General features: G+C 45.6%; 1 protein-coding gene across 1 annotated transcript in view; it reads left to right on the plus strand.

Moving 5' to 3' along the window:
• Nucleotides 1-12,919, plus strand: part of EXT2 (exostosin glycosyltransferase 2) — a 140,335-nt gene that overhangs the window by 91,087 nt on the left and 36,329 nt on the right. The window contains exons 9-10 of the mRNA XM_059140388.1: nucleotides 2,383-2,572; nucleotides 11,405-11,571. Of these exons, the coding sequence (XP_058996371.1) occupies nucleotides 2,383-2,572; nucleotides 11,405-11,571 (357 nt within the window). The remainder of the gene's footprint in view (nucleotides 1-2,382; nucleotides 2,573-11,404; nucleotides 11,572-12,919) is intronic.

Here is a 12,919-nt window from a genome sequence, read left to right on the forward strand (position 1 = left end):
TTCAGTCTCTTTGAGTTCCCATCCCATGTGTATTCCATGTGTTTGTGTACATTTCCTGTCCCACACTGTTACATCTGGCAAACAGCTGTTGTCCTCTATGTGGTGATGGGTGTCCATCAGTGATAAGGGTGAGGCTGATGGGGGACCTTGGGAATCCCAGAGGACGGGAGACTAAGCGGCCAGAATAACAGTAGGATGTTTCATGTCCAGCCACCTTCTAGCAGAGATGAAGTTTGGTCCCGGGCTTTTCACATAATAACGTATAAATGTGAAGGTAATTCACACCACTGAACTATATACTTAAAAATGGCTAAAATGCAAGTTTCACATTATTTTACCACAGTTTTTAAAAACTTACATAATATACCAAAAACATTTAATTATATCTCAAAAAAGCTGTTTAAAAATATAAAAATGTTGGGGCGCCTGGGTGGCTCAGTGGGTTAAAGCCTCTGCCTTCGGCTCAGGTCATGATCTCAGGGTCCTGGGCTTGAGCTCCGCATCGGGCTCTCTCTGCTCAGCAGGGAGCCTGCTTCCTCCCTCTCTCTCTCTGCCCACTTGTGATCTCTGTCTGTCAAATAAGTAAATAAAATCTTTTAAAAAAACATGAAAATGTTTTAATCTTATTATCAGTACAAAAACATTTTTGCTTGTATCACCGCATTGAAATGTACTTAATGTTTTAATGATAAGCAAAGAAATTGAATTTCCTTCATTACTTTTTAAACCTGATTTTGAGAAAATTTTGAACTTACAGAGAAGTTGCAAGAATGTACAGTGAACTCACACCTAGAACTCGTCACCTAGATTTAGGCATTTTGTATATTCACGCTCTTTATTCACAGTGTCAGAAATGATGTGCTTTGATAGATTTTCTGTTGTTTTGCTTTTTGTCTTTTTTTTTTTTCTTCCAGACTCAATGTGCTAATTACCTATTGGGCCCTTCCAATCTGAAAATTCACATCATTTCTATCTTTTGTTCCAATAATTTATTTAATTTCTCTGATAGTCTTGTTTCTTCTGTATTCTGTTTTCTTTTTCAGGAACCTCCTATTAGGTGGATGTTGGACCTCCTGGATTTTCTCATCTTCTCTGAGCTGTTTTTCATCTTTGCCTTTTGTTCACAAGACTAGAATAGATTACCTTTTTCTTTTAATCCTGCTTTTTTAAAAAAAAAAAATTAAGCTATTCTATTTTTAATGTCCAAGAGTTCTTTCCTGTTCTTTGATAGATCTTTTAAAATAAAAATAGCAGTTTATTCTTATTTCATGGATAAAATTTTCTTCCTGAGAATATAATTTGTCATTGATGTTGTTTTAATTTCCTTCTGCGTCTTCTGTTGTCTCTTGTGTCCTCTGAGTTCCTCTTTTTCTATTTGTTCATTTGGTTTCTGTCATTATGCTGAAGATGTTCTTGAGACGACTGTGATTCTAGGATCTGTTTATAACTACCAGCAAAGCACTGAAAACCCGACTGGAAGGCAGCTCTGGGTGCAAGGACAAGCCTCCTGTGCTTAGGGTGTCACTGTCCAATGGTGGAGGGGGAATCTAGGCCGATGGCTGCCAGTGTTTGGGGACTTTGAGGGGAAGGAGGGCAGGTGGGTCATCGTTCCCAAGATAGACTTTGACTGCCATTTTCCTCTCTGCTGTGGCCATGTTTCCATGCCCAGAGCTTCAGTTCCTCAGAGAATAGGCCTCCCCGCTCCTGTAGGGGTGGGCAGCAAGAGGAGTTTTCTGGCTGAGTGGCTGCGTGAAGCAGAGGTTTGTGGATCTGGGTCTCTCTGCTCCTTATACTTGTTTTTAACCAGGCTTCCTGTTTTCAACCCTGCCCCTTCTCTTACCCCAGGTTCCTGCTGAGCTGATTTCTGAGCCTTTGTGGAGTTCAACGGTTTGGACTTGGTTCCTTTGTTGGCACCTCTGTGTGGCTACTTAGCTTTTGCCCTCGTTCTCCTGCTCTGTTACCACTTCTCTGGTCCCTCCTAGTCTTTCTGAAGCCCGTCAATACTGCTCATCCCTGTTGTGTCTTTTCTCTCATTTCACTGTCATTGTCCATTTGTACTTTGTATCTACTGTCCCTTGAGTTGGCTTCAGGAGAGAATGGAGCTCAATGTACGAGTTTAATCTGCTGTGTTTAACTAGATATCTCTTCTCAGCTACAAAAATTCTCTGCTCCTACTTGGGTGACTTCATAGCTCAAGTTAATTAAAGAGAGTCAATACAAGTTTTGGGGAAAAGAAGACTGAATAGTTGCTTTAGCTCTTGGGTTGGTCATGTTAAAGTCACTAAATCTCCCACATCCTGGTTTATGGACAACATTTCAAAAGAGATCCGCCCCATGGTGACTAGATCCTTCGCTGACCCACATGAACCTGTTGCCTTGCAGAAGTGGAGCAGCGTGAGCAACCCACTCTTCCTCCCGCTGATCCCGCCACAGTCGCAAGGTTTCACTGCCATCGTCCTCACGTATGACCGAGTGGAGAGCCTCTTCCGGGTCATCACCGAGGTGTCCAAGGTGCCCAGTCTATCCAAGCTGCTGGTCGTCTGGAATAACCAGAATAAAAACCCCCCAGAAGGTAAGAAGAGTGGGAAAATGGTCTGTTCAGGAAAGGCTTGGTCTGGGTGTTAGCACAGCTCTCAGCTGGATTGGGTTTTGGATGGCCAAATTATTTGCGTCCTTAGGTTTAAATGAGTTGTCCTGCTTTGTCAACAACAATGCCATTTCTGAGGCAGCATGACCCCAGTTTTCTCAGTCATCTCATTCTTGTTCTGGGGTGGCCCATTTAACCCCAAGCCCATGGCATGCGCTGTAGCCACAAGTGTTTGAGAGCTTAGGAATCAGCTGGATCAAAGGCCAGCAGCCTTGGGAAAACAGAGCTCAGCTTCTCTCAGCCATCTCAACTGACTGTTTACATGAAAACTCAGTTTAAAAGGCATTAGTTTTCTCCTTCCTTATCTGGGCTCTGATACTGCACTTTGCTTCAGGAAGAAAAAAAAAAAAAAAAAGGACGGCTTCACTTTCCATTGGGAATGTCAGCAGAGCATGCCCTCTTCAGGCTTGGAATCAGTTCCTTAAAGAGAGCGCTCACTCAGGTTCCCATTGGTCCATCCTTAATCGCTTTGTCCCTTGACTGGCCACCCCTGTGCGCTGCTGGCTGGTGCCGGCAGCTGGGGCTAAGGACTGTTTGATTAATTGGATTTGTTTTTCGTTCAGGACGCATAGAGTATGTTCCACCTGCATTTAGTTTCTCATTCAGTCTGTCTATTACTGATCCTAATCCCAGGGACTTCAAAGCTCCTGCCCTTTATAGCCTATTAAAGCCAGGAAGTTTCTGATGGATTAGAGCAAGGAATGAGTTTGAAGTTTGTAATGTGCACCACTATCACCGATAAGGTCTAGTTTATTGCCTGACAGTAGTATCTGCACTTTTTATGGCTATTCCCTTTTAATTGGTAATGCTGAAGTCGGGATAGTCTACTTTGGAAACTACCAGTAGTAGATCTCTAGTTTAGGCTGCAAGAAGAACATTTGCTGTCTGTTAGGCAAATCAGAATTTGCCCCAAGAAAATTCTTTAGTTCCTCTTGAGACATTTAAGAAATCTTCCTTAGTGGGATTTTGTTCTCTTGAGAGAATCATACACTTTCTCTCTATTCAGGGAGCCATCATTTAAGTAAACAAAATAGCTACTTTAAGCGAAGGCCCTGTTTTACACTCCAGAGAGCAGTGCTTTTTCTCATTAACTATCTTTTCATGCCTAGTTTGTTTCTCTCCAACATCTAGTTTCCTGGATTTTTGTTTGTTTCATTTATTTGACTCTTTAAAAAGGAGAAAGAAAGGGGTAGAAGGAAAAAAGGAGCAGGGGAGAAGGACGAAGTGGACAGGAAGGAAAGGAAAGGCAGAGATAAACAGGAGCTGTGCCGGGGTGGGGGGGGCACAGAGAGGGCCATGGCCCATGTCTTGCCCAGAGGGAAGTGGATCGGACAGCTTGGTGCTGCTTGTTGGTCACTGGCTTAAAAAGGATGAGTCGCATTTTGAGAAGGAAGGCTGTGTGGCCCTCCTGGGATCTGGAATAGGCCACTGCTTCGAGCTGCATTCCCACTGGTGCGTCCAGTCCTGCACACGGAGTCCGCCCGCTTTCCGAGGGAGCCCATCAGCAGCCCACCCGCCCAGAGGGGCAGAGCCACGTGCAGAAGAGCCCTCTCCTGCCTTACGAACCCTGGCTGGCCACTTTGGGCTTCAGGTGAATGGTTTATTGTGAATTCAAGTCCCTTCTTTTGGGCAGGTATCATTGGGGACAGCTAAGAAGGGAGGAATTATTTTTTGCCTTCTTGGTCCAAGTGCTGACATGGGGGTGACAGGAAGCACGAGCGCAAACCTCGGTTTTGGAGCTGGGTGTTCAGTTTTAATTTTTGGTAGACCCTGCTAAGATGTAGCGGTTAATTTTATGACCAGGAGCTTAGTTTATTTTTGAAATATTTTTGGCTCTAGGGAGGAAAGTGAGCCCTCAAGTGATGAGGCCCCAGTTTTGACACGTTTAGAGACTGAACCAGATTTTTTTTTCCAGCAGTGGTTTTTAGGTCTCCGCTTGGGCTCTGGCGGAGTGGTTGTTTGGGGAGAGCACGAACCATGTTTAATCTTCAGGGGGGTGTTTGTTCAGTTGGTAAATGGGGCTGTCAGCTCTGGCCTCCGTGCCAGCAAAGCCATCAGAATCTGTATGTATGGCATTAGTAGTGTATATATTTTTTAAAAAGTAAGTCCAAGGCTTTGAAATACTAGAGGCAAAAGTGATGTTTTTCACTTTCTGTACATTTACTAAAATAAATATTGTGGTGAACATGTCTGCTGCTGGGAGGGTTAATGCAGGCAGAAATCCCACACACACCCCCCACCAACTTTTTTTTTTTTTCACTCTCCAACCAAATACTTTTTTTTTTTTTGGTTACATTTAAGTCTAAATTGCTGGGTTTGAACTTTAAGTAAATACTTAGAGTAGGCAATAGAAATTTCCAGTGAGCTTTCGTCACATTGGTTTTGAGCTCTGACAGAAAAAAAAAGGCAAGCCACTGCCTTCCTCCTCCCCAACTCTTCAATTTCCAAACTTGATGGATATAGAGGTTGTTTGACTTGGCCCCTGGCCTCCCTGTGAAGGAAGCGATTACATTGTACGTTTCAGATAGGTTTAACTCAGCCTTCTGTTTTAGCTGATTTCAGTGTTAAATTTGAATTGACCTCAGGAGCTCCCCGGCTTCAGATTATGACTTTCAGAGTTGTTAGCAGGCAGGAGGGGACGGGCCGAGTGAGTCACGATGGCCAGAGGAGGCAACAGAGAAGTAGAAGCCACAGCCACCTTGCTTTTGAGCCGAATTCAGGGACTGCGGGGGAATTACGATCACGTGCACCCGCTCTACACCAAGCAGCCCGAGCATTCCTGAAGTGAGCTTGAGGTTGGTGGAGAGGGAATCTGACCATTTATTTCATTGGTCTGTGGTTGTATTTGTGACAGAGATTGTCAGGTTGGGCGTGGGGTCATCTTCAGTCGTCCTCATCATTGTATAGTACCCTTGCCAAGTTGGAGGAGAAATTCTCTTTGCTCGCATCTTTCTTGGCGTCCAGCATGGAGAAAACCGTTAATCAATACACATTTTTTTTAAAATCCTGAACACAAGGAGTTCTTTTTCTCCTTCGAGCTAGACTGAAGTTCCTGACTGTGAAGTTATCAGGTCACCTGGTTCAGCTGTTTGTTTTTCATAAATTCAGCAATGTGTTTAAAAAAACCCCTGTTTTTTAGCCTGCTTTGTGTGGATGGAAGGTGACAGTTTTATTTTGCCCGCCACAGATTCACAGGATGAGACATAAGGTACAAGGCCGCACTGTCTTTCTTTGAACTCATTTAGAATTTAGAGTTTCACTTAGAATTTAGAAGGAGCAAGGAAAAAAGAGACCCGTTTGGCCTCAGCAATGGAATTAGAGCCCGAAGGTCTCTAGGTATGAACTGTGTCCTTCTTCAACCCTCCTGTCTACACCTCTACAGGCTGTCAGGAGAGAAGTGACGTCCATAAGACTTAAAAGAACCCATTTATGAAGATGAAAATGATACGCTGTTTTTATAGGCGTGCATTAAACAGCTTTTAAATCCCGCGAACAGGAGCTGTGCTGAGTATTATCTCGTCCTTCTGGCAAACCTGCAAGGACGCTGTTCTTATTCCCGTTTTACAAAAATGAAACTCAGATTAGTTGTGTGATTTGCCTGAATTGGAAAACTGCAAGTGTAGAGCCAGAAATGAGCACAGGTCTCTGTGGATCCGAAGCTCGTGTCCCTTGCACTAAGGCCCACTGTACCCACTTAGATTACCACTCAACGGTAAGAAAATCATCACACTTTGTCTGTTCTCTGATGCAGGCTTATGTAGAAGAACTAGGTCCTTGTCCGAGGCTCAAAGAGAGATGGGACAGTAAATCTGTTCTTTTGAAAATACTAATGGAAGAGGGGGGGAATGTTCTTTTTTTTCTCACCCATATTTTTCTCATGCTTCTGTCCTAACTTTTGAAACATTCAACATCCCATATCAGAATTACCCACTTGAAGGCAGAGAGTAATTATAATGCATATTTTTTTATTTCTTCCCTCCACAGAAGGCATGCGGAAGCCCGAGAGAATGGTAGTTCCCTTTCTTGGAGGCCCATTTTATTTGAAAATGTGAAAACAAAAAACTGGGAGTTCTCTTTAGAGGCCTGTGTTGTGCTGACGACAGTGCCTAGACAGCTGGCCGTGGAGGTGGAGACGGCTTCTGCGCCGGCTGACTTTTGGCTACCGGGGCCTGACTCAGAACAGGGACGGGCAGTCCCATGTCCATCTTCGCCCCACATCATCCTCTTTGACCTTCATCATTCCCTCAAACTTGTCCATGAAAGACTTTACAGGGCAAGGGCAGGTTAGTTCTCTGTGGATATTGTCTCGAGTAATTCTTCAGATAGCTAGGGGACAGTTGTGGAAAGCCGTCTGTGGGCAGAGCATGCTGTACCCACGTGCCAAGTGAAAGTCCAAATCCCATCCAGGGTAGTGATTCATTCTTAACCAAGGCAGCCAGCCTGTTTTCTGTACGTATTGCAAAAGGAGGAGCTGTTTGTTACTTTGTGAGATTAGCACGGGCTACGTTCCGTGTACTTTTTGTCTCATTTGTGCGCTCCATTGTGTGTGTTCTGGAGGGTTATTGTAGGGGTCCTGGTGATCTAAAAGTGGATACAGAAGGTGCAAACTGAGGGCATGCCACTGGATTACCAGAGTAATATGCCAGGTCTACATGGCCCACTTGGCCACCCTTACGCTGAAGGCTCGGAAGAAGTCCTTTGATTCTGTAGATAGACACAAACGTTCAGAGGAAGGCTGGGCTAACAATGAGTGGATGTCTCCTGTGTGCCAGGCACTGTGCGGCTTGGGGCATTCCTGTTCATCCTCACAGTCAGCCGTGGGAGGGCAGAGTCGTTATTCTGTCTTTATAGTGGAAGGAATAGGTTGAAAGTGACTGACTTGTTCAAGACACCGTGGCTGGTAAGGGCTACACCTGAGATGCAGAGGTCTTCCCAAAGACTGTTCTTTCTGATAGATAACTGCCTCACGAAATCCTGGACCTCAGAGGCATCTTGTTTGGTCTCATTTGATGTCAAGTAGAAATCTGACCTAATAGTACCTAATAGTACATTTCAAGTAAAAACACACATTATATTGCTCAAGGCAGTTCATCATTTCATTTTATCTCAGTTTTTCCATCAGAAGTTTCTTTTTTAAATGTATTTATTTATTTTCAAAGGTTTATTTATTTGAGAGAGAAAGAGAATGTGTGCGCAAGCAGGGTTGAGGGGCAGAGGGAGGGAAAGAGAGAGAGAATCCTCAAGCAGACTCCACACTGAGCATGGAGCCTGTGCTTGATCCTGGAACCCTGAAATCATGACCGGAGCCACAATCAAGAGTCAGTCACTCAAGAAACTGAGCCACCCAGTCACCCCACTTCATTTATTTTATCTCTAAACCCAGTGTGGGGCTCGAACTCATGACTCTGAGATCCAGAGTCGCATGCTTCTCTGACCGAGCCAGCCAGGCGCCCCCCATCAGAAGATTCTTACCAATTTGAAGTCTAAGTTGGTTGCCCTATAACTTTCACCCAGCCGTTGGTCATGGTTCTAACTTTAGAGGTTGGAGAGAATAGTTCCCCTTTCATCTGATAGCCCTCCTGATATCCTGTGTATTAGTCAAGGCCCAGGTAAGAGAGAGAAACCACACAGTAACTTGAATAGGAGAAGTTTAATATAAAGAATGATGAACTAGTAACAGATAATTGGTGACTAGAGGTAAAAACTGTAAAGAAAGTAGGAAACAAATTTGGGAGAGTCCCTTCCCCGGCTAGCTCTGAGACTCCGACTTTGTTTGATAGCATGTGACTGTAGCCTACTGCACGGTGAGGTTTGCTGAGGTGCCACAGGCCAAGTCTGGCAAACAAGAAACTTCCCGACCCCTTCAGTACCCATGAAATTCAATGGGAAACCACTGGGTATGTTCTTGAACTTGCTGGGAAATGGCGGGCTTTGGTGAAGCTCCCTGGGAACCACCCACGGGGGGGACCTCAGCCGAGTTGCTCTTGGAGGTGTCTGTAGAACCTGTTGCAGAGATGTCCCCAGGAATGCCACTTAGCTTGCTGGAGGGAAGTGCCCCTGCATGCTTATCTTCTGGTCAAGTACAGAAGGAGCAACAAGTTAAAGAGGCGCGCCCGAACCAGGAAGAAAAGCCCCCTTCCTTCCAAAGTGTCCCTCCAGAACCCTCTACTGACAGAGCCTAACATCAAGCTGGTGGGCAGAGGGGAAGTGTTTACAGGATCTAGTTCCAGCATGAGAAACCAGGCAGTGAAGGGTGACGTTGACGTGGGGAGGCAGTGCATGGACAACTGGAACCGTTAGTCTTCTTAAACATTCTGTGGAAATCCTGGATTCAAGTATCTGTACTGTCCTTGGAATTCCTCCCAAACTCCTTTTCAACTTGTTTGAACTTTCCCCATCTTACCATCCCCAAATCGGAACACAGAGCCTTTCAGAGTGTGGTCTAGGGACCCCTGGACATCCATGAGAGCCTTTCAGGGGATGTATGAGGTTGAAATTATTTCCATAGTAATACCAAGTCACTTCCATTTCCCGTTCTTTATTCTTTTGCAAGGAGGCAGAGGAGTTTTTCTGAGGCTGCATGACATGGGATAAATGGCTAGTGGGATGTGCACTTGTGTATTCTTCTGTTTTAAAATTTCCTCAGTTTTAATCTCTTATACTAATTGTGTGTGTGTGTGTGTGTGTGTGTGTGTGTGTGTGAGTGTGACAGAAAGCTTCTTTGGGGTTCTTAACAATTTTTTAAAATTTAATTTAATTTTTTTCAGTGTTCCAAAATTCATTGTTTATGCACCACACCCAGTGCTCCATGCAATACATCCCCTCCATAATTCTCAACAATTTTTAAGAGAATATAGAAATCTTGACACCAAAATTTTGAGAACTGGTGGTCTAGTAGATAGAGCTATTTTAGATATTAAAAGTCATGTTTCATAAGGATTTGGACAGTAGATTTATGGCAAGGGTTTAATTTATCTGGAAGAGGGAGCAGGAAGCCAACAAGCATAAGGATGATTGTTGGAGAACACACATTGAGTTTCATTATTTTATCCCAGATCTCGAGAAGCATGAGGTTTTCATACTGCAGTAGATGGTACATGTTCTGTTTGGTCTTTGATGCTACACAGACTTAGATTCAATCACTTACCTTATCACTTAGTAGCTCTGTAACCCCTGCCAAATTACTTAATCTCTCTGAGCCTTGTAAATAATTTCTGCTGCGGGGGTTTTCGGGAGGATTGGATAACATTGCATCTGTGAAGTGTGTGGCATATACTATTGCTTAGTAAAGGTGTCCTCCCTCCCCCACTTATTTTTAGAAGACAGTGAGAAGGACTTGCTGACACCCTACAGGTAAAGTGGGATGCAGGTCTTCACTCTCTCAAGTGTGTTCCCATCCATTTATTCCAAAGCTCTTTATTGATTATGTGCTTTTGGGCCAGGGATGAAACTATAATTAACTACTGTTATTGATTAAGAGGCAAAGGCCCCTAGGATCATTTCTTTGGTGTTCAGTTCCGTTCTTTTTCCCAAACATGCTTCTTTTGGAGTTGACTGGTTTTTTTAGGCTCTGTGCTTATTTAAGACTGAATTTCTTCCCTAATTACAGGGCCTGTCTTACACAGGCTTCTTCCAGGACCCTGCTGGTGTCCCCACAACGTGTCCCATGGACACACTGTACAACATACAGAAGGAAGGTATTTCACCCGCGGGCAGTGCAGACAGCCTTTTCCCTTCTGACCCCCCGTCGCCATCCTTGTCTTCAGTATGGTGACCTTGGAACGGCCACAGGCATTTGGGGCTTCAAGACTCACACATGCTAGATCTTTCCACAATTACACGATGGGCTTTTTGGAAGCAGTCTGATACCTAGCTTTCCTTTTGTCATTTGACAAATGTTGTGTGAAGAACAAAGGACCCTCTGTAAAGAGCCCTGAGGCCTATGGACAGGGTAGTGCACCAAAGAGGTACTAATTTCATGCTATGCTAAATGCAACATTTTAAAATAAGGAACCTGTGGTTGAATCGCTTCAATCATTTCAAAGTAGAATGGGAAAAAAATGTAAGACAAGTCATGGGTTGGTGTTTCTTCAGTATACCAGAAAATCCCACATAATTAGACCTAGAAACTTGATATTTACTCTGTAAATTGTTCAGGATGAGAAACCAAACCCAGTGGATCAGAGGGAAGGGGCTGTCCAGGGGATAACGTCAAGAAACCTACGTCGTTCAGGGAAACCATTTTCGCAGGGTGGATTTGAGCAGCTTGGTGTCTGTTGGCAATTGCATGGTGGAGGGGGCACACGGGCAGACATCTAGAACACGTACGTGCTTTGTATCTGCCAGCAGGGTGGAGGCATGCCTTGAGCTCTGGTGTCCCTCACTGTAGGTAGTTTGGGGAGGTGGCCAAGTTCTGACACGACACCATGGGCCTGACACTGGGATAGTGCGGACTCCATCCCTCGTTGTTGTGATATTGGGCGAGTCCTTTTGGCTTCTCCGTCTCTCAGTTGTGAGTTGAAGCCATTCGTACCTCTGGTTAAGACAGTATTGAGAATTAGAAGTGTTGCAAGGACCTGGAGAGGACAGAAATACTTCAGGTTTTTGTAACCGTGCTTTTGTGAGGACTCGCCCTCTGACGGTTGTACGTGGAGGTTTGATGGCAGCTGCAGAAGTAAGTTCCGTCTCGTGTTATGGTGCTTTTACCCCATCGTCTCCTCACAGAAGAGTCACCCATGCCTGTCTTTCCTGCCCCAGATTCTCTCTGGCCCAAGATCCGGGTCCCGCTGAAAGTCGTGAGGACAGCCGAAAACAAGCTGAGTAACCGCTTCTTCCCCTATGACGAAATCGAGACGGAGGCGGTCCTGGCCATCGACGACGACATCATCATGCTCACGTCGGACGAGCTGCAGTTCGGCTATGAGGTAGGGACGCTTTAGCCGTCCATGCTCACAGCCGCTGCTGCTCGCCCAGTGTCGCCGGTCCTTCCTGACCCGGAGTGTTCTGCTTCAGTCTCTAAGGTCATAATCCCGCAAGCCCAGCGGAGTCTAAAAGCGGGGCAGGAGTGCGCGCTATGAAGCTGTCCCTTAAAACTTTGGGGGAACCCTTTTCCGGGATGACACCCGTGCCCTCCAGCCATGGTCGGGGGCTCCCAAGGAGAGTCCGGGCATGTTTTCCAAAGAGCATCTCTAGCTCGTGACAGATGAGCACTTAATGATGTCCCCTTGAGGAGCGCGTCCCGGCCTGGGGCAGCTGGGCGCGGCAGCGATAAAACATCAGTGAGCCCACGGGCTGGCGATGTGACACGCAGAAAGCAGACCCTGTGGACGGCTGCTTTCCGAGGCTTAAGTGGAGAGGCTGGCGGCCTGTCTTTGGGGAGAAACATTTTCTCTCACGGTTCATTCTGTGCGGCTGATGGATTAGGCTGGGTTCAGGGGTTAAGTATGGAGACCAGTAAAGGTCTCCCCAGGGGAAAGTGCCAGAGCCGAGGCCTGGTGAAAAGCGGTTGCAATTGATGAGCTCCATGTCAGGGAGGATGCGGGGAGACGCATGGTGGCGCGGGCAGAGGCCTGTGGCTGGGGGGTGGGGGAAGGGGTGGGGGTTGGCCAGTGACATCGGACCCGAGCAAGACAGAGAGCTGGCCTCAGTTAGCCACAGCCGGCACAGGGAAAGTGGTGAGATCTGTCCCCTGCCCTCGTCCTGCCTGTGAGAGGGAGGCAGCTGTCTTTTCTCGCTGACTCAGAGTTTGCTGAATTTAAGGTTCTAAAAAGTCATGAAGTTGAATTAGATGAAGCCATTTGTACTCAGACTTTACTAAATGAATATGGATTGTGTATTCCTATATTTATTGCAGAAATTTATTTTCTGGGGCGCCTGGGTGGCTTTGTTGGTTGAGCGTCCAGCTCTTGGTTTCCGCTCAGGTCATGATCTCAGGGTCGTGGGATCGAGCCTTGCGCCTCGCGTTGGGCTCTGTGCTCAGCTGGGTGCCTGCTGGAAAAGTCTTCCCTGTCCCTTTGCTCCTCCCCCTGTGCACTCTCTTTCTGTCTCTCAAATAAACAAAGCTCAGAAAAAAAGGAGAAATTTATTTTCTAACCCTTAAGTTAAAAATGGTGCTTTTTTATGCAGCTCCATTTGAGTGTAAAAGAAATTGTTGTAGAAGAGCCAGACGTGCAACACACTTGGTTGCTATAGTTACTGGCCAGTGAGAGGTGTGAGTGGCTAATAAAATATGTATCATCTTTCTGGGTTTATTCTTGTTCACAGAGATGTCTT

The sequence above is a fragment of the Mustela lutreola genome, chromosome 1 (assembly GCF_030435805.1).
Source record: "Mustela lutreola isolate mMusLut2 chromosome 1, mMusLut2.pri, whole genome shotgun sequence".
In the NCBI taxonomy this organism is placed as follows: domain Eukaryota; kingdom Metazoa; phylum Chordata; class Mammalia; order Carnivora; family Mustelidae; genus Mustela; species Mustela lutreola.